We start from the raw sequence: 20953 nt of genomic DNA, 5'->3' as shown, positions 1-20953 counted from the left end.
CCTGTTAGGAAGCGGTTGTAAGCAAAATTGTAATATTGGTAAAGGCCTTACTTAGGAAAAAGGAGGATATGCTCCTGGAATAAGTTGGTTGTGAGCTTGAGCAATGTAATTTTAGACGTTTAGGGGGAGAAGGTTGGCATCCTGGTGCTCAATCCATCTTGTTGAGAAGATCAGAGCTTTAAGGCAAAAATTCACTATGAACTGAAGGTCCGGTCAGAGCAAACTCCGTTGTTCAGTTACAAACACCTTTCATGACCCGGCAGTGTTTGCTTGCAGCCCAGAAAGCCAATCCCATCCTGGGCTGCATCCCCAGCAGCGTGGGCAGCGGCCGAGGGAGGGGATCCTGCCCCTCTGCTCCGCTCTGGTGAGACCCCCCTGCAGCGCTGCGTCCAGCTCTGGAGCCCCCAACCGCAGAAGGACGTGGAGCTGTTGGAGAGGGTCCGGAGGAGGCCACGCAGATGCTGAGAGGGCTGGAGCAGCTCTGCTGTGAGGCCAGGCTGGGAGAGCTGGGGCTGTTCAGCCTGGAGAAGAGGAGGCTCCGGGGAGAGCTGAGAGCGGCTCCCAGTGCCTAAAGGGGGCTGCAGGAAAGGTGGGGAGAGACTCTTCAGCAGGGCCTGGTGGGACAGGACGAGGGGTAAGGGTTTTAAAATAGGAGGAGGTAGATTTAGATTAGATATAAGGAAGAAATTTTTTACACTGAGGGTGGTGGGGCACTGGCCCAGGCTGCCCAGAGAGGCGGTGGATGCCCCATCCCTGGAAACGTTCCAGGCCAGGTTGGTCGTGGCTCTGAGCAACCTGATCCGGTTGGAGATGTCCCTGCTCCTGGCAGGGGGTTGGACTGGGTGGGGGTGGCCTTCAAAGGTCCCTTCCCACCCTAACAATTCTCTGATAGTCTTACCTTCTCGTTCCTGGCTTTACCTCCAGGGAGTAACAAACTGCCTTGCATTTTCTGGTGCCATGATGATGAGGCAGATTCTGCGCGTTGGCACTGTAGCTGTTCTGCTGGCTGCTTTGCCTGCGTAGTTGCTTGTGAGCATGTGGAGAACTATATTGAGAAAGCGATCCAATAAATTCTTTTATAAACGTGGTATTTCTCAGCTGGCTGCTCTGCTGTGCATCTGGAGAGCTGGTTTTCCTGGCGTAACAGCCAGCCCTTCACGTCCACGCTCTTCTGATTCCAACCTCCTGCCCACGGCTTGCTCCTCGGCCTTCCCCTTCTCTCCCCACACCTTGCTCCGAGCTCGTGAGTGCCAAACCAGGATTCAGGCACGGGCCAAAGGACTGGCATTGGCATGACTGAAAGAATAAAATTAGAATTGTAGGCTATTGTCACAGAACAATTGTTTCTGCTGGGGGCTGAAGAACCGAAGCTTGGAATGGCTGGTGTTCAGACAGTCGGATGAATAAATGCTTGGGGCATTGCATAAATGTCACACCGTGAAGATCTGGGGCGCTTGGATTGGAAATATCACAGAAGTTCAAACCTAGCTGTGGCAACCAGTGCGAAGAATTTCAGCAAAGCTTTTAAGGCGTTCAGGAAACTAAGAAAGGAAAAAAGCATCCAGACTCCAGTTCTGGGGCTGAGCAGAGCTGCCTTCTGGGCTGCGCCGGTTCGCTTCCGACTGATCAGCTTTCTGCCGAATTTATGCCTTGGTCATGAGCCCCGCAGAAAGTGACGTCCTAAGGGTATGAGGGTCGTTTTGTTGACATGTGTTTACAGTTAATGGGTGTGCCACGTCACAGAGCCCTTGCGATTGGGGGTCTTTCTCGGCTTCATGGAGAATTAGGACACCTTTTTTTTTTTTTTTCCTCCTCTTCTTTAAAACAAGTGACACCTTGAGTTAGCTGAAGAAATTAAGGAAGCCTGGGGATAGCGCTGAGGAGAGCAGGAGCTTCACGAGAACCAGGTGAAGCGAGCTTGGTGGGAGCAGGGGCTGGATGTGCGTGGGTTTGGGAAGCTGAACGCTTTGGGAAGACCCTCTCTGCAGAAGTCTTTGGGAATGGATGAGGTGCTAAAACGCTGGGGAGGTGGCACAGTGTTTTGCCTTAAAGCTTATGAAAAACAATAATGAAGGAGAAAACCCAAACCAAGAAAAGCTTGGAGTGCTCTCCAGGACTGAAGTGGTAGTTTCGAGTCTACATATTTCCCCCTCGCTCTTCCGGATCCCTGTGGATTCACCCGTCGGTAGAAGGAAGCTGAGTGGAGGTTGACAAGGTAGAGAGTGCACATTTTTTGTCTACACTGCTTACAGGAGACTTCTGCTGAAGATCAGCGCCGAGTCGCTGGTGGTCTCTGCCTTACCTTCCTTTGCGTCACCCTGTTAGGCGTCACCTAAGTGATGCTGTTGGCTTGGCAGAGAGGACAGGAGTGTGAAATATTTCTGTCCCTCGGGATCCGCTCTCGTACCTGCTGGCACAGAGTTGAACCTGGCCGTGGTTTGGTTCCTGTTGGCATAGGCGTAGGCGAGATGGGCGCACTGGAGGGAACTGGGGTGGGGCTGCTGTTGTGTGGACAAAGCATACGGACGCTGTGTGCAAACCCTGCCTGGGAGCTGATGTCCGAAATCCCACAGATCCTTTTGCTGATGGCCTTAATGAGTATTTTAGGGTGACCGTCCAAACGGAAGATATTTATTGCATCCTTCCAGTTCTTAAAACAAAAACCTATTAGGGGATCCACTCAGCATTTTTGAAAGACCATTCTTCCATTTCCAGGCTTTGGTGAAAGCTGCCCTGTGTTCCTGTTGAGGTTCATGGGTTTCCATCAGCATTGTGGATGGGACTAAGAAAGGGCCAGCACCGGCAGGGTGAGTGACTCAGCATCACCGACACGTTGTGAGTCACGGCCATGCGCCACTGCACTGTCGGCTCACCACTGCAGGATGCAGAGCTGGGAGGCGCTGGGCCCCAAGGTCACACATCAGGGCGAGATGTTGTGTCATCAGCGCCGGAGCCCAGGTGCCTGGTGCAACGCCCAGGGCGGCGTGGCGTTCCACCCTTGGATGGTGGTGTTCTTGAACTGCTCTGATTTTGGGTGTTAACTCCATTTCTACAGCACAGCCAGACCCTGAACGTGGTCCAGGAGTGGGTGAGAACCAGAGAGGTGGTGGCTGCCCCATCCCTGGAAACGTTCCAGGCCAGGTTGGCCGGGGCTCTGAGCAACCTGATCCGGTTGGAGATGTCCCTGCTCCTGGCAGGGGGGTTGGACTGGATGGGCTTTAATGGTCCCTTCCCACCCAAACCCTTCTGTGATTCTAACTGCTTACAAGTTTCCACAGGCGATGCAGGTGGTGGTTCACCAGCCAGCGGTGTTGCTCGGAGCTGAAAACGGGAGGTGAATAAAGTTGTGATTTCCAGTTTACTGATGAGGAACCGAGTGCGGTTTGTTTGCGCCGTGTGCCTGTGCATATCTCTGCAGAATTTGCTGGCTGGCTCCCTCCTTACTGCCCGGGATCCCTCTTACGTGGTGTGTATTATTTTCAAAGTATTCCATTTAGAATCATAGAATCATAGAATAGTTAGAGTTGGAAGGGACCTTCAACGGTCATCTAGTCCAACCCCCCTGCAAGAAGCAGGGACATCCCTGACTAGATCAGGTTGCTCAGAGCCTCATCCAGCCTGGCCTTGAACGATTCCAGGGATGGGGCATCCACCACCTCTCTGGGCAACCTGTTCCAGTGCTCTACAACTCTCATTGTAAAAAATTTTTTTCTCATATCTAATCTAAACCTACCTCCTTCTAATTTAAACCCATTACCCCTTGTTCTATCACAACAGGCCCTACTGAACAGCTTCTCCCCATCTTTCCTGTAGGCCCCCTTGAGGTATTGGAAGACCGCTCTCAGGTCTCCCCGGAGCCTCCTCTTCTCCAGGCTGAACAGCCCCAACTCTCTCAGCCTGTCCTCACAGCAGAGCTGCTCCAGCCCTCTGATCATCTTTGTGGCCTCCTCTGGACCCTCTCCAACTGGTCCATGTCTTTCTTGTGCTGGGGGCTCCAGAACTGGACACAGTACTCCAGGTGGGGTCTCACCAGGGCAGAGCAGAGGGGCAGAATCACCTCCCTCGACCTGCTGGCCACGCTTCTCTTGATGCAGCCCAGGATGCGGTTGGCCTTCTGGGCCGCAAGGGCGCATTGCCCACTCATGTTGAACCTCTCGTCTACCAACACTCCCAGGTCTTTCTCCTCAGGGCTGCTCTCAATCCATTCCCCACCCAGCCTGGATTTGTGCCTGGGATTGCCACGACCCAGATGCAGGACCTTGCACTTGGCCTGGTTGAACTTCATGAGGTTGGCACGGGCCCACCTCTCCATTTAGGGGAAGAAGGACAGTTTAGTGGGGTGGCTTGATTCTTACTTCCTTTTCTGCAGCCGTTTGCACTTTGGACGGATAAATCTTGTTAAGATGGGCCTGGTACCGAGGTGTGTAGATGATGATGATGAAGATCAACAACGTACCTGACCCGGACAGTATTTCAGGGGAGAGCTGCTTCCTCAAAGACTGGATCCAGGTGTATTCTTGTGCTGCAGCTTTTAAAGTCGTTAAAATTGTCCCGAATCCCAGTAAAACCTGTTAGGAGGCAGGAAGGGCCAGGAAGCTCGTTTGGCAGCTTTGGTTTTTTCTGTGCGATGAGCAGACTTGGGGGGTGGGTGCCCCTCGGCCCCCTTCCCCGCCCTCGGCCGTTGTTTCGCTTTGGTATTTTGCATTTCCCTCTTTTGTTTTCCCCGTCTGTAGGTCTGCTTGTAACCTGAGTTTTGTACCTGCCCAAGGGTTTTCTTGGACACTTGTGCTACGTTTACCTTCTACTGGGAAGGAATTTGGGAATATTTTGGGCAGAAAAGCTGACATGAGGGAGCAGCCTGAAAAAAGCAAAGGCTTTGGCTGCAGCGGCGAGGGGAGAATGCACGAAGTGAGCTCCGTGCTGCGGAGCACCACCTCGGGCTGAGGGGCTGCTGAGACCCACGGCTCCGTGTCGGCGTTGAGCCGTGGCCTTGACACTGGCTCTGCAACTGGAGTATTCAAAATTTGGATTCAGGCTGTGCAGTCTTGTCCTGCCAGAATTTCTGTGCAGGAGTTCAGGCATCTTTTAATGGCTGGCCTCAGCCAATTTTCTTTCTTATTTTCTTTTTTTTTTTTTTCTTTTTAATAGAAATGAACTCGAGATGCCAAAACAAACCTTTCATATCCTGACCCGAGTGACGGTTACTCTGCGGACAAAGCCGTGCACGCTGTGGCCGGTGCCGGGGTTTGGATGGTTTGGATGGTTCCTCGTCGCCGAAAGGAGGGAGCTGCGGGCTGCTGCGTTTGAACGCAGATCACGCGTGGCCCCGGGGCCGGTGGCTGCCGGCCAGCGCTGCCCTCTCTCCTGGGCAGAGGCCTGGCATCCCTGCTTACCCTGCTCAGCGGCAAAATGCCGGCGGATTTGTGCTCACAGATTTCCCCTGAGCGGTGGGGGTTTTTCAGTGAGGAACAGTGGAAATAACTCTTTAGTCCCAGCCTTTAGCAGCCTTCAGTTCTTCTGAATACGGGAAGGAGTGAACGCGGCTGAGGTCTGAACTGGGTTTAGATTGGTGCCCAGCGCTTGCTGTGAAGAGCGGAGCCCTTCAGACGCTGGCGTTTCTGTCCACGGGTGAGGGCGGGCGCTCAGCTGAACACGTTGTTCGCTTTGGCTCCGTCGCAGGCAGCGATGTTACAATGAGCTAATGAGATTGTTCTCCAGCGCTTGTGGGGTTTTCTCTTCCTAACCCAAACCCTGCAGGTGTGTTTGGCAGAGTTTAACTCTTGATCCACCCACAGATCTGGTCTTGCGCTGGTCTAAAAAAAAAAAAAAAAAGTACAAAAGCTTGGTGGTCTGTTTTACAGGAGTAGGGCAGAGGAGGGAATTCGCAGACTACACGGGGACTGGAGCAAACTGGAAAAACAGCCGCTGAGCTGGGTGCAGATCTCCTTCTTCCTTTAGCAAGGGATAATTAAAGATCATGAGAGTGATTGGGAAAGTTGGAACGTAGCTGAAAAATACTGCTTGGGGAATTGCGCTTAGGTTTTTGCTGTCAGATTTGTAGATGCGAGCAGAGCAGATTACTTTTTACTTGGGCTTGCCCTGGGTTTGCAGGGTGTGTGAGCATTGGCGGCGCCGTCCCTAGCACGGACTCCAACAGCAAGCGTCTCGCTATTTTACTTCGTTGTCAGCACTGGCGTTTGAGCCTCTCGAAAGAGAGAAAGGGAACGGGAAACTTTCTGAAATGTGATTTTAACGCTAATGTTTTTCAGTTTCCGGTGAATCAGCAGGAGTGGATGTAACCATGAGATGTCTCTTGGCATCTCGCTGTTGTTCAGGAGCAGGCATCGCACCAGTATGGACATGAAGCGTTGCGTTGCGTTCGCACTGCTGAACCTTGCCCTGGGGCTGCTGCCTCGTGGTAGGTAATGCGAGGGAAGTGCGCAGAATTAATGTGGATGGTTTGCCTTCTAATAGCCTTGACAGCTGAGTGTCATAAACTGTCGTATTTGAAACGGCTTTTGTGGTCTGTTGGCAGGTTTAGTCCCCACTGAAGATCCCGGGTGGCGATGGGAACTGGTGCGCCCCGTTTCTGTTTGCTGTAGCTGGCAGTCAGGTCCCTCTTCCCGTGAAGAACAGCGAGCTGCATCGAGTGCTGGTGCTTGGGCAGCTCTCGGGAAGGCAAGAGGCACCGCTGGGTGTTTTGGCCTTGGTGCGGTGCAGTGGGATGTGGAGTTGAGCACAGAGCTTGGAAGAGGAAGGTAGCTTCTCTTCTGCGGAGATTTTGGAGCAGAATCAAAATTCAGGATGGGACTTGTGGCTTCCTGCAGTTGCAAATCGGCTGATGCAGTCTGAGAGATGTGCGTAACTGATGATGAGATCTCACACGTGTATTTCTTCTTGGATCCTCAGGAGAGGACAAGTGTGTGCGGGGCTGTACCATACCAAAAGCAGGTTCTTATCCATCCAGAGCCAACCAGCTGGGATGTCGGGAGCGGTTTGTGGCAAACCAGTAACACCCAGTGTGCTTTTTCAACAACCCCCTCACTCTGGACAGGTCCGAAGCCTGACCCATGAGGGATGAACATGAACAGCAGCTCCAGAACAATCCCAGGTTTTCCATGTGAGGCCGTGCCTTTGGTGGGAACGGATGTGGTGTGCTGGGGTGGGACTCTAGCGAGTCAATGTGGAGGTGGGATGGGACAACCCAGGAGAAGGAGAATTTGGCCATATATAGCACAAGGGTGGATCGGGATGGAGACCTCTGTGAGGAACCAGCTTCGCGCAGACGGTCTGGCAGAGGAAGGTCTGTTGGACATTGTTTTACAGTCCTCGCTTCCTTCTTTCTCCCTCGGACAGTGAAAGGTTGACCCAGCTGTGTCTCGGCCGGGTGCTGGAGACTAAATCCCCGCCACAGCCCGAGCACGTTCAGGACTGTCAGAGTGGAGCCCCAGCCGTGGGTCATGTGGCGAGTGTCTCTTGATTCCCGGTACTGAAGCCTCATTTGCTGGACAGATGCTTAATTGTCTCATTCAAGAAATGTCCTGTACTGCACCTCTTGGGCTCAGTTCTCAGGCCTCGTACGTGAAATCAGCTAACGCCTTTCCAGCTCGCTGCTGGCAGGGAAGGGAGGCTGAGGTGGTGTCGTTTGCCAGAAAGTCTCAAAACGTGGGGCTTTGAACCAGACCTGGCGATCTTTGGTGATTTATTCTATCCAAAACAGCGTAGGAGGGGCGAGAGTAAATATAGAGCAGCCTCTGTGTTGGTAGGTGACCGCGTTTCAGGGGGCAGAAAAGCCCCTGGGTGTACGCCAGCAAACAGCGCAGGAGAGGCACCATATGGAGGTGCCTGGGAAGCTGCAGCGCATTGCCTCGTGTTGCGGCATTCATCCGTACCCGCGTGGGAAGGGAGAGGCCGGTGGTGCCGTGGCCGAGGACGTTCGGGTCCGCAGCGTGCCCCGGGGTGTGCCGGCTCCCCTGCCCTCTGCCCGGGTCGACGGAGGAGCTGGCAGTGCTGTGCAGCTCCCCACGGGCTCATGCTTCGTTGCCGAAAGCGATTCCTGGTTCGTGGTGAATCTCTCCCATTGCTGTTTCCCCGCGCAGGCTGCTTGGCTGCCTGAAAAGTTTTGCAGTGTTTGTGTGTCGCATTTCTCCCTCTTCCGGGCATCGACGCTTTTTTTCCTTCAGTGCAGCCTGTTATTCTTCATTTAGCATCGAGATGAATGGAGTTTGCTGAAGTGCTCTGGGATGGCAGAAACAACCTCGCTCCAGACCCCAGTGGCTGCTTCTCATCCATTGCTGCCGGCCGCGGAAGCGGTCCTGGTACGCGGGTCCCCCCCAGCCGTAACTTTCCCATCTGAAATATTTTTACTTCATTTTTCTCTACTGCTCCGTGTTGTTATCGGGGTGCTTTAGCAGCAGCTGGGGGATCTACTCTGTTCACTTTGCGGCTGGGCCTTTAGTAGAGCAGTCTCCCAGTGAAAAATAATTCTCCTGCTCTCCAGTTCCCTCAGTTTGGTGCCGTCTCGGTCCGCCCCGTTAGCATTCAGCAGCGTGGACTCAGCACAAAGCGAGAAGGACTGACGGCCGGCAGCAGCTTCTCGCCACCGCTCGCGTGGTGGAGGGCGGCCGCACGGCATCTCTGAGGTTCAGAAGCAGCAAAATGACCGCGTGTCTCGTTTGCCTTGCTGGTGCAGAGCCAGCAGGGAACTGCGGTGGGCCTGGATTTCCTGAGGCAGTATGTAAAACCCACTCATGGGACGAGGACGTGGGTGGTGCCGTTCCTTGGAAGAGCAAAAGTCCCTGCGCGTCTTCACCCTGAGGTGCTTTGTGGACAGCTTGGACGGGATTTTTATACGTAGGCTTGGTTTAAGGGTGTGTCACAGGTGGAGGTTGTGTTAGGGAGAGCTTATCTCTGTGGAGCTTGCAGAGCTTTTACAGCACCGTGGCTGCTGAGACGACGGAGCTGGCTCTCGCGCGGGTTGTACTGGTGGAAGTGCATTGACCGAGGTGTTGCAGTGCTCGTTGGCAGGGCTGTATTTATAATGTTTCTTAAAAACCCCAATAAAACGAGAGCACACGCCCCGTTTTGAAGCAGCCGGAGCCGAGCTGTGTGGTGCGCGGGGCTGGCTGCCCTGCCCGAGGGCCGCGGCGCCTTCCCTGCCCCGCAGCAGCTCGCTGGGCCGGTGGGAGCCAGGCACCTTTCTGTCCCGTGGACGCTCTCGCCCCTGAAACGGGGACGCTGCTGTCTGACAGGGGCACCTGGCTGGCCTGTTGTGTTTTCTGGAGTTGACTTTGCCACGCAGGATAATTGATTTTAACCCATAACTGCCTGGTTTTTACTCAGGGAAGGACTGGAGCCCATCCCAAGGACTTGGGCTGATGCTAACATGGGATTTATTTTTTTTCCCTCTGCCATTCTGCAGTCGCATTAAACTAACCGCTGTTTTTTAGGAAGAAGCATTTACCTCTGAGAATATGCCCTGTTTATCAAGTTTCTTCCTGTAGTTTCCTAAAGGTTGTGTGTTTCTGGTGGAGAGGTGGGCACGGCGCAGCGTCTGGGAGCCCCACACGGCGGGGCGGGAGCTGTCGGCACCGATGTGAGGCTGCAGCCGCAAAGGGCGCAGGATTTCAGGTCTTCTGCCCCGGATGGGGAGAGGGATCCTGCTCTTCCCTCACCGCCTTCCCGTGAACCCCTCAGCCTCCTGCGGTGTTTATAACCCCGCGGGCTCAGCTTGCTTGGCTCCGCGCTTGTTATTCCTTCTCTGTCCCGGCCTCCCGGCCCTCTTGGGTGGGCACCTTCCGGGCGTCTTGTGTGGGTTTCCTCCGCGCAGGGAGACGTAAGGCTGCTCGTTCTGCGTGCACGCGCCGTTTGCACTAAGCACCATCTGCTGAAGCGTGCAGGACGCTGTCCTTGTCGGTCAAGCTGAGTGCCGCGCCAGCCGGGCGCGTGCACGCGAGGGGCGGCTGTCGCTCCCGGCGCGCTGGCTGCTGCGCCCGCTCTCCTGCGCACACTGGGGCCTGCAGAAGGGCAATGAGTCTACCTGGGAATTTTTTTTTTAATATCAAGTCTCTAAATAATTCATTTTCTGTGCTGGGGCTCGAGCTTACCCTTCCGTCCTGTCCCGTCCTCCGTAGCCTGTTTTGTGCAAGCGCCTGTGATTGCACAGCACACGTCTGTGCAGCAGCAGGATGAACGATTGGCCGTGGAGGATGCAGGATTTCGCCGCTTTGCTGCTGCTCACGTTACTCCCCACATCAGCTCAGCCTCTCAACGCCCGAGACCGCTCGCAAGATGAGCCATGCAGCCTGCTTGTAGCCACGCGGCTCTCTGCAGCCATCTGGCCGCCTCCTTGGTCATCTCCTTTGGCTTAATCCAAAACCCGTTCTGAGCAAGCGCCATGAACTCTTTTATTCATTGTCCTGTGAAGGCTCTAACGTTTAGAAGGAAAGGAAGTGGGTTTCCCTCCCCCCGGAGCGGGGTGTCCGGCTGAGGTGTCAGGTGCTGCTGGTGCTGACTGCAGCAACTTCAGATGCTCTGGTTTGTGCGTGGTTGCTACTTTCCAGTGCCAGTTGAGAAAATAATCATTCTTGCCAAATATTTCTGCGGAGATTAAAGCTAAAGAAGCGACATGGCTTGTTACCCAAGAGCTGATGTACACGAGGAGAACGTACGTGTTGCCGACAGCGCGTTGCAGCAAAGGGTGTAGTTGAAGGGGCTCTGAAAAAGCCTCAGCTCTAAATATAGAGGGCCACGCTCCGCTCCGCGCTGGTTTGGAAAGCGTGGCTCAGCCATCATTGTGTATCCTCCCCTCGTGCCGCAGGGTGTCGGAGGATGAGGTGTACGTTACTGGTTCGCTTTCGTGGTTTATTTTTGGTCTAAATCCAGTGGGTTTTTCTGGGGTAGGATGTGTCCTCATTTTAAGGTGAGGAGCAGATCTGCTGCTGCTTATGCTGCCATATCACGTAGGAATCTAAATGGGCGTAAGGTGGTTTTTATGCTTAATCTGGATTTCTGTGTAGTCTGAGTAGAAGAATGAGATGTACTTAACGGAGCAGGCCAGTATGGTTCCAGCAGGCACAGGTGCTTTCTGATGGTGCAGAGGTAAGCAAGGTGGAGGTAAGCAGTTTGGAGGTGCTCCCAGCAGCTTTTGATATTCCTAAAAACAATTCCTGATGCTACATGGATCCCCAGAGAGTGAACTGAAGCCTGCTGGGATCTGGCTTGGAGTCACAAACTTTCCGGGGGTCCGGACAGCCTGTTGTGTCCACAGGTGCTGGAGATGCCGTAAAAGCAGGGATGGCCATTGCAGAAGTCTCTCCTGGTTTTGTTTAAGCTATAAAAAAAGATGGAACTCTTTGCCAGTTAAATTGTTCTTAACTTCTGAAATGAGAGTACGGTAGAATTTCGCTGAAACTTGGCTGGCAGAGAAGTAACATTTCCTGGGAAGTCTTGCAGGAAACTACAACGTGAAAATGCCGTCAGTCTTACAGGTGATTGAGTCAGAGCAGCGCCACGTTTTCGACAACGCTCAGAGAAACTTCTCCGGGAGATAAGGGAGATCTGCTTCCCAGGCCCTGCTTTGGTGTCCTCCAGTGCCGCGGAGGGGCCTTCGTGCTCAGACCGGAGGTCCCGTGTGGGGAGGAGGGACCCTACGCTCGCAAGGCATCATCCTTCTCAGAACAGAGCAAAGCACGACTGGGCCGGAGATCTGGATTAGAGCTTGGTGATGGGGCGATGCTGCGGTGGCGTTGGCAGCTGCTCAGCCCGTGCTAAACCACATGAACCCTCTGGTCGCTCTGCCTCGCTGGTAGGATGGGTCAGACCTGTACCCAGCCGCGGTGCTCAGTGCCTTGGCCGCCTTTCGTCTGGGGCTCTGGTGACCGTGTCCTTGCTGTAACTGGTGGAGGATTCGGATCTGGCCTTGGTGTGACAACCATCTGCAGTAACTATTAAAATTTTGACCAAACGTAGGGTCAGCATTGATCAAAATGGAGCAGGCACTTTACACAGAGAAATACTCCAGGGAGAAGTACTGAAGCTCCTGAAAGTGCTTTGAAAATGGGCTGGGAGGGCTGTGGGGAGCGGATACAAACGCATGTTCTGGTGGAAATCTGCCCTCATCTCAGCCAGCACCGAAGCGACATCGCTTACGCAGGCGGGAGGTCCAGCCAGAGTTTGGAGAGCGCGTCCTGTTCTGCGCTTGTGGGTCTCACCTGCCGTTTGGAGGAACCGGCTCCTCCTCCTCAGGGCATTTCTGTTGGTAGGTTTGAAACTTGTAATGACCCTGCTGCTGGGGGTGTTTTAGGCGTTTGGTAGCAGTGCACCTAAACAAGGGACACAGAGGAGGCGTCGGTTTTTCTAAGAACCTGATCATTGCCGTCGCTTACCATCTCTGCGGCTGGGAGCGCCGCGGTGGTAAATCTCATTTCCCACGTGGTGCTTCTGCTGCCGCGGCCGGATTCAGCTTTGGAACGGAATCATCTCGGCAGAAGACTTCTTGGTGAGATTTTGGAAGAAAATTCTGGCCATTGTGGTGATTCCCCTGCCCTCTGTGCTCTCACTGGTTTCAAAACTGCTGCAGAAGGAGGGAGAGATGGGCAAAGGGAATTATTTAGTGATTAATTTCTTAATTGACAGACATCCAGATGTGGCAAAGGCTTTCTGCAGTGGCACTGGATTTGTGCGTGCACTTCCTGCTGTCGCTTTGTTTCTGCACCGCGTTGTGGTTTTCTTCCTTTCTGGGCAGCGTTAATCCACTGGAATCGGGGTGCTTAGGGTGTGTTTTCCTAATATCGTGGCTTTTAATGTGGGAGAGTGGAGCCGTGGATTTATACGTACGTTAAATCTTCGTGTTCCTTTCTGCCCTTGGAGTGCGATCGTAGAGAGCAAGGGTGTTTCTGTAAGGGCTGAAATGCAGCGGTGTGGTCTGTGCACTGGTGAGAGCGTATTTCTGCTCCTGCGGAACCCTGCTTTGTGTTCCCAGCAGAGACAAGGTAGGAAATCAGTCAAGAGCTGCAAAATGTGTGGGTTTCCCCCGTGCACACACACGTGCTGGCCTCCCTCATGGTGCCTCTGAGCGTCGGCGATCAGGAGGAGTCGTTCGCTTGGTAATTTCTGATGTTTTTCCCTGGCTTTTTTGTTTGCTCAGTCAAGCCATCAGATGCAGAAATCGAGTTTACTGTTGCCCTCTTTCCTTTGCAACTCCTCCGTGCAGGGGAGCAGCTTGTACAAGGTGCTGCTGCCTCTGTTGCTCGCCTCCAGAAAGTGGTTACCCTTAAAACCGAACGATGGTGTGTTGTGAAACTCAGCGCTGAGCGTTAATCGTGGCCCCGTGGTATGTGCTGGCGCTCAGGCACGTGTTGTGACTGATGACAGAGGTCTTTTTTTAAAGAGGCTGCGTTGAGGAAGGGAAGGCACACGGGTTTTGTTTTCTCCAAGACTTAGACGAGTGGGTCTGGCAGATGTGGCCAGGTAGGACTGGAGCTGCTGGTTCAGCTGAGCGGGGAATAAAATCTTAACGCTTGCATAGGCAGGACTTCAGTCACTGGGTACCAAAAGTTGTTTAATGCTGCTCTGCGGAGGCATGGCTTTTCTAGCACGTCTGGAGCTCGGTTGGTAATTATTAGCAGAGGCTAGATGGTATCAGTCATGGCTTTTAGTACGTAGCTTTTGATCTGTGTCGGTTCTGTTGGGTTTTCTGTGGACTGTGTAATTAAAATCACACGCAAAATAATCCCCCCTTCCCCTCTCTGTTTTTCCAGGAGGCGAAGGGCAGAGTGGAGATGGGCAGCAGACCGTGCAGCCATCGTCAGTCGCTGGAATTGGCTTCAAGCCCACGTCTCGGACCTGGAATACCGGATCCGGCAGCAAACGGACATTTACAAGCAGATCAGAGCCAATAAGGTGAGAACCGGGAGTTTGGATACCTACAGTTTTGCTTCGTCTGCCTCCTAATGGCTCTTTTCTGATGCTGTGAAGAATGTGCATGCAAAGCGTCGTGCTTTTTCCCCCTGCATCTCTGAAAAAGCACGTTGCGGGGTCGTGACTAATTGTGACGCTGCTTGGCATGGGCTGAGTGCCTTTCCCTGGGTCGGGGTGGTAACGTGAAGAGAGCGATACCTCGCTTTAAAGTCAGCCTCTGGGTACCGAACAAAACTATCGCTTTTATATGCGTGTTTCTGGTCCCCCTTGTTCAAGCCTTTCTCTTTTTTATTTGAGTTAAAAAACCAAAACAGAACAAAAACTAAAAGAAAAAAAAAACCAAACCAACCTTCTCATTCTTTCATTTTGGGAGCAGCTGAAGGTGGGGATAAGGAACAGCTTAACGAGGGCCTTAGTGAGGAAGGGAGGGGACTGTGGAGGAAGTTGGCTTCCGATGCTATCAGATAGCACAGGCTTAGAATTGAGTCTGTATCATAAAAAAAAAAAAAGACTATTTCTAGGTGCTGACCTTTCTCTGTGAAAGGAATTGGTTTTTTCAGACTTGCTCTCAAGTGGTGGGAGAAGGGGGGAGAGCGGGGAAGGGGTGAGGAAGGGAGTGTTGTTGAGACTTGTTCAGGCATGCGCGTCTAAACGTCAGTTCTTGGAGTGAGGAATGTCTGGAGCTTGTCGCAAGAGGGCTTGTGGTCTTGCATCAGCTTACAGATCCTCAGGAATTCCGAGTCCAGCGAACGCTTTTCCCAAAACATGTGATGCTCTCCGGGTCGCGGGGAGAGAGGCTTCCGGGCAGGTAGAAAGCGCAGGCAGGGAGGGAGCCTGGACTTCTATGCAGCTATGTGGAAAAACAGGCTGCCGGGGTGGGTGAGCTATAAAGGAGCAGGTGGAGGAGCACGGCTTGCTGAACAGAATCCATTACCGAGATCAGAGCAGAAGGCTTCTGGGAAGCAGGCTGCGTGTCAAATTAATGAACCAGTTTCAGAAAGAATTGTCTTCCTTCTGTCTCGAGAAAGCCGATCATGCAAGGTGGTTTCTAGGTATAAAATACAAAATAGCTAAACATTTATAAGGTAAAAGCTAAGGAATGGAAGAAATGAGAAGACTCAGCCTGATGAGGGTTCGGTGCTTTCACCAGACACACCTTGACAGACCCGTGAGATGGCCTGATCGTGGCTACGAGCATCCCATAGGTTTTTGTTGAAGGTTGCAGTCGCTAGGTCTGAGAGGAGAACGTCACAGCGTTATGTCAAAGTTGAGAAGTACAGCTGAGGTTTCAGAAAACGGGATGTCATCTTTTGTGAGCTGTTCAAACAAAACCCCCCCAGCTGCGATAACCTGGTACGTGAATTGAAGACAGAGCGTGCCGCTTACAGTGGCAGAGGGGTTCGGGTGCTGAGGATTCGGAGGTGGCCGTTCTGAGTACCACACACCCCACCTTTCTGCTAGGACTTCGTGGAGATCGCTGCTTGCACCGAGCTGTTGTTGTCTTGGTGTCGTTGAGCTCAAGGACGCCTTGTGAAACGTGTTCTGGTTTCATCAGTGAAAAACTCAGAGTAAGATTCATAACAGCAGCTTGGGACGAGCCTAGGAGAGCAGAGAAACAGGTGTGTGGTTCAGTGCAGGTCTTGCTGGAGTGGATTTGGCTTCAAATTGCGCAGCGACAACAGTTAAAGAATTTGGAGACACTTGGTTTTTCCTGTCAGCGTAACTCTGACTTACTCGGCTAAATCACAAGGAGGTTAAGATGTAGCCGCTGCAGGAATTCCAAGTTGCTGTTCTTTTTATTCTTTTTTTTTAATTACCTTTATGTGTTAAAGGTTACATCCTAGCGTACCCTTCGAGAGAGACGCGTTGCTTTGTCCAATCAAAGCAAGAGAAGGACCGGGCGGTCAAAAATAGCTTTCTGTTTCGAAGGTGCGCTGCTGCCTGGGAGTCTGGGCAGTAATTGTGTTTCCAGCGCAGCTGGATCGGCTCAGCCGGAGCCTGGCGAGACGGGGAGGAAAACAACAAATGAGGGAGCGCGTGTCCGGAGTTAGTTGTGAAGTACTGTTTTCTAATGCTTGAAACGTTGTGCCTTTGATTTTGTGTTGGTTTTGAGGAGCGTGCGCAGTTAATTTAAGGGGCTGGATGTCTAGGAAGGTAATAAGGTGGGTTTTTTCTTTTCATAAATGTGCTTTTGGCCTTTTTGAGCTGAGGTGTGGCCCCGTGCTGGTCCCCTTCCCCTTCGCGGCGTCTTTGCACCTCCCTGCACGTGTGGGTGGCAGGTGCTCCGTGTGTGTCACTCCTCGTCCTCGCCCGTTAGTCCCGTGGCAGAAGCTGCTGACTGTTACAGGGCTGTGAGGCATCGGAAATCTGTCCCTGTGTCTGTCTCTGAGACCTGTACAATTCACTTCTCATTAATGCCATAATGAGTGATCAGAATGGGAGAAAAGAAACAGTAAACTTGCCCATAAATCCTGGAAGGGGCCTTCCTTTTCTCTTTGTTTTGGAGAACGCTGATGAAAAACAAGTCTTGTGCAACCCTGGAATAGTTCAGGTGCACTGCACCTTTCCCTTTCCTGAAAGGGAGCTGGAAATTTGGTGTTGACCTTCTAATTCCTCTCTATTATTCAGAAGTGTATAAATACCAGAGATTTAAAGCGCTCTGGAGCAAAGCAGCGAGCAGAAGCCTCAGGAGGAGGATGCCAGCCTGCAGGTCTGTAGGCCGTAGAGGCAGTTGTGTGGGCTCGGAGCTGGGAGAGGAGGAGTGGTGCGCACGGTGGGTTCGGGCATCGCAGCTTCTGCACGGGGACACGAAAACGAAATCTGTGACTATCACAGGGAAGGCTGCATTAAGTGTTGCCTTCTGCTTCAAAGTCACCAGGAAAGGAACATACTTCTCACCAAATACCCACCGTGTATGGGTTTAATGATGCTCCTTCCTGAGGCACGGAGCAGCTCCCTTTATCCTCTTCCTTGAAACTGAAGGCAGGAGTCCGTGGTGGCTGTTTCTGTTCCTGATGCCTGTGCTTCCCCATCTCATTCTCCCCCATCTCTTCTCTTGCTGAGCAGATGAGAAGCCCAGGTGCTTTCTGGAGTGTCAAAGGGAACATCTTCCTTGGTTCCAATTCTGCGTTCAGTCCCGGTTTTTCCCTTTCTCCTGTCCGCTGTCTCCTGCGCTTGCCGTCTGGAGATGAGCGACCTCTGTTAAAGCGTGCCTGAGGATGTTTCTAGAGGCAGTGGTGAAATGTGCTGGGTTGCTCTCAGAGAGGGAACTTTGAACTGGGTTTAGACTTCCAGCCTCTCTCATCCACTAAACATCCCTCTGGGATGTCGGAAAACTCCAGAGAAGCATCATCATGTTTATTCCAGAAGGTGACTGCTTTCCTCGTTGCTGGTCAGAGGCCTCGTACGGTTGTGTTTGGTTCGTGAACTGTCTGGTTTTAAACTCCCTGAGCTATGGGCTGCCCCTGTCTCGGGACAGCCGCTGTCCTGTTGTGTCGCAGGTTGTGCCAGCGTGTCACATCAGCCTCACAGGAGACGTCAGCGCCCACGAGCCGTGGCGTTGGGTGGTGATGCGCAGTTAGGTGGAAGATTTGACTTTGCGGACTTCGAGGGAAGTCGTGAAGCGCTCTCCTCTCTACACAGAACGCGTCCGGGTTCCCTTCCAGGCTCACTTTGTTGTGACACACCGTGCAACCCCTGAAATTGTTTTCAGATGACGTATTTGCCTGTTCTTGATCTGAGCAGTCCTTTCCGTGGCTCCTCGTTTGACCCATCACAGACTTGTTCTGGCTTGTCGTTGCCCTGACTATAGTCAGGACCCGTAGGTTCTGCCTAAACCCTTGCACATTTTAGCTTGTTTCGTTATAGTATAGCTCGGAGTGTGCAGAGTTATAATGTTTTTATTTTACTTTGTGTTGTTCAGAGGGAAAGCAGTTCTGCCTTTAGAGTGAGCGTCACTTAGAGTAAAACATAAACAGGACGACGTCTGTTAAGCCTGATGAAGCAGTGCTCTGCCACTCTGCGTTGGCCTGGCAGGTTTATAGCAGTGGTTGGTTTATCAGCATTTTTCTTTCCTTATTGAATTTAGTGAATATCACCTCTTTGAAAAAATCTGCTTAGAGTAACAAGTTTGACTGTCGATTTTTGGCACCCGCTCAAAATGGTTTGCTTGGCTGTGGCGGCGAGTTCCGCTCGGTACTGTGAAAGCAGGCGCTTCCTGCTCTGCGCTACGGCAAAACCTTCCCTTCGGTTTGGCTGGCACGCAGCTCGCTGAACGCCGTGCACGCAGGACGAGGGGACGGGCTGGGAAGGGGGACGGCAGCGGCGTTTCAGCAGTTTTGCCCGAGAGGGAGCTCACTGTCTGCTATTAATGGGCTCGAAGGCATGTGATCTGCCGTCAGCCGCTGGCCTTCCCCTCCGAGGTCAGCTTGGATGGCAGGAAAATCCAGCCGGCAGGGGAGTCGGTTTGGCATCACGTCTGAAGAATGCGGTGGGAATGCAAGCCTGGCTGCGCGGCGGCTGTAGTGCCTGGGGGACGGTGGATGCGCAGTTTCCCTGCTGAGACCAAAGGACCCGCAGTTAATTCCTGTTCCCTTCCCTCTCTTCCAGGGGCTGATAGTTCTTGGTGAAGCATCACCCACTGATCCCGCAGTAGATGATGCATCCCATCCTCTTAGTGCTGACGTTAAGCTGGAGCCTGGGGCTGACCGGCTGGTAAGTGCCAGCAGCAGAAGTGACTGGGGCCAGATGCTTCACGTGCCTGAATTTTGGGTAGGGAAGGCTGAATCTTTAAGCTGTGCTGGAGAGAGGTGCTCAGACCACGTCTAGCATGGGACTGGCCTCCTGCAGAAGCACCTCTCTGTGGGACTTCACCTGAGAACTGCCGATCTGTTGGTCTGCGTGGCTCGCCCCCTCCCGGGTTATTTTGGGGTTAATAAATTGTACGATTCAAACGCCTTTTAGAACAGAGTTCCTCAGGGTGCCTTTGTCGTATGCATTAGCATTTTGTGAGGCTTAAAAATCCTAACTAATCCTTTCCCTCTAGCAAAAATACCTCAAACTGAGAGCAGCGCAGTTAGCAAAGGCTGCTAAAGATGCGGCTGTTAATATCTGCCGGAGTGTTACCCCTTGGAGGGGGAACTGGTGATTTCAGGGAGAGGCACTGGAAACGCTGCGGAGTGCCAGGTATTTATTATTTAATGCAGAAATGTAGGCCACAGACTAAAGGCTTGATCGTGCCGTTCAGCCTGGCTGTGATTACTTTTGATCCCGCGGGACGCATTGACGTGTTAAAACGGGGGATTTTGAAGTTGTGGTGTAGTAGGAGGAGAAAGGTGGTCCCTCCGTCGCTCCGAGCTGTGACACTCCTGCCTTTCTGTCCGGCAGAAACGGAGCTTCGCTGCTGTGGGAGTGCTTGAGTTTCACAGACCGGTGTTCAGTGTAGCCAATACGGATAAAAAACGTAACTAGAAGTGGCCATAAAATTGTGCTTTGAGCGTTTTCTCCTGTAGCTGGCCAGACTTTGTCAGAGTTTTCCTGATACTGAATGACAATCTGAAATACAGTGCAATTTTTGATTAACGCTGAACTGCAAAGGGTATTACAGGTGATTTTGTAATAAAATGACTCCTCGCTTGACTCTGTCTTCAGATGTGTGTTTGGAATTTAAGGCTTTAGTCAGCAGATTAGCTGAGCCCAGAACTCCGCTGTGTAATTCGGTACGATGATCGGGTTTTGCTCATGACTGGAAGAGTAGATGGTGCTTCAGATGAGAACAGAGCCGCGCCGGCGGAGCAGCGGGAGCCTGGAGAGCTGGGATGACAGGGGCCGCTGCAGATCGTCTTTGAATCACCAGCATTACGCAGTGTCTGGTTTTGAGCAGCGATGTCCGTCTGTTGTGTGCGCCCCCCCGCCCCCTTTCGTGCTTTAACCCCAAAAGCGCTTGGAGAATGACAAACACGCGCGGTGCCGGCGCGCGCCGATGGCTTCAGGAGCAGCGTGCTCCTGCGCTGATGAATTGGCTGTTATTTGGGAGCTGATCCGTAAATGGCAGCTGATAACAGAGAGAAATGATCGGATTTAACATGATAGGAAGAATCATTTTCTGCCCTCTCTGCTTAAATCGTGATGTTTATCTGACGTGAGTATATTTTCCACCTGGGAGTCTGCGGGTGGAAGGGCTGTGTCCCAGCTGACTTTGTCCCTGCAAATTAAAGACATTTTCCATATACTTACAAAATCATCACGTCGCCCTTTTTTTAGGTTGTCTCAGACGCAATCTGGATGGATAGAATAGAAAATGTTTGTAGATTTGTGACGTATGGCGAAGAAGATGCTTGCTTGGCCAGCACTGTGGGGTTTTCCTGCTCGCAGACGTCTCGCTGTTGCCGTGTTCGCTAACATCCGGCGTTGTCCGTTCCCTCACCCCTTTCACTTGGGCGTGAGCTCTTCAGACGGACGCTGTTATTACCGCAACGCTCACGCAGTGGAGATCTGATCTCTCTCGCAGGCCTGGGAGGTAACAGTGACACAAATAATAATAGACACTGAGAGCAGTGAACAACATTTTTGGTGTAAAGCAGGCTGCAGGTCCCTGCTTGGCACTTTCTTGTGGTTACTCGTGCAGCATGCTTGCCGTCTTGGAGGGTACCTCCTCCCAAAAAGGACTTTTTCTTCCCCTTCCTCGCGTGGCTGCTGGTGGACACGCATTGCTGCACACTGGCAGCTTCTCTGCAGCGGCGCTGGAGGCGTTGGCCGTCGGAAACGCTGCCTCGGGCACCCGGCTCTGCACCCCGCTGCTGGAGGGTTTGTGCTCAGTGAGACTTGCTCAGCGGGGTGGGGTGTTGAGTCAGAGCCTTCGTCTGCTTGGAGCCGGAGATTAGCCCGGAGACCATTCCTGGGGCGTTATGAGGCTTACTGGAAGGATATCTCTTGGGCCTTTCCTGGAGAGGAGCTTATCATTTTGGCACTCTTTGGGCTGCTTAGAATTAGGCGCAGTTTGTCGCCCCTTTTTTTTTCCCGCCTCCAAACCAGC

The 20953-nt window shown here is 52.6% G+C and overlaps 1 protein-coding gene across 5 annotated transcripts in view; it reads left to right on the top strand.

The window, feature by feature from the left end:
* The window catches only part of KANSL1 (KAT8 regulatory NSL complex subunit 1), a 98725-nt gene that overhangs the window by 56178 nt on the left and 21594 nt on the right, over positions 1 to 20953 (top strand). For 4 of the 5 annotated variants that reach the window (XM_086767033.1, XM_086767035.1, XM_086767031.1 and 1 more), the window contains 2 exons: positions 13761 to 13902; positions 18529 to 18633. In XM_086767033.1, the coding sequence (XP_086623159.1) occupies positions 13761 to 13902; positions 18529 to 18633 (247 nt within the window). The remainder of the gene's footprint in view (positions 1 to 13760; positions 13903 to 18528; positions 18634 to 20953) is intronic. The other variant, XM_086767034.1, reaches the window with a different exon arrangement.

The sequence above is a fragment of the Chlamydotis macqueenii genome, chromosome 25 (assembly GCF_036417535.1).
Source record: "Chlamydotis macqueenii isolate bChlMac1 chromosome 25, bChlMac1.mat, whole genome shotgun sequence".
NCBI classification, from domain to species: Eukaryota; Metazoa; Chordata; class Aves; order Otidiformes; family Otididae; genus Chlamydotis; species Chlamydotis macqueenii.
The sequence above is the reverse complement of the archived record's forward strand: the minus strand, read 5'-3'. Positions and strand labels throughout refer to the sequence as shown.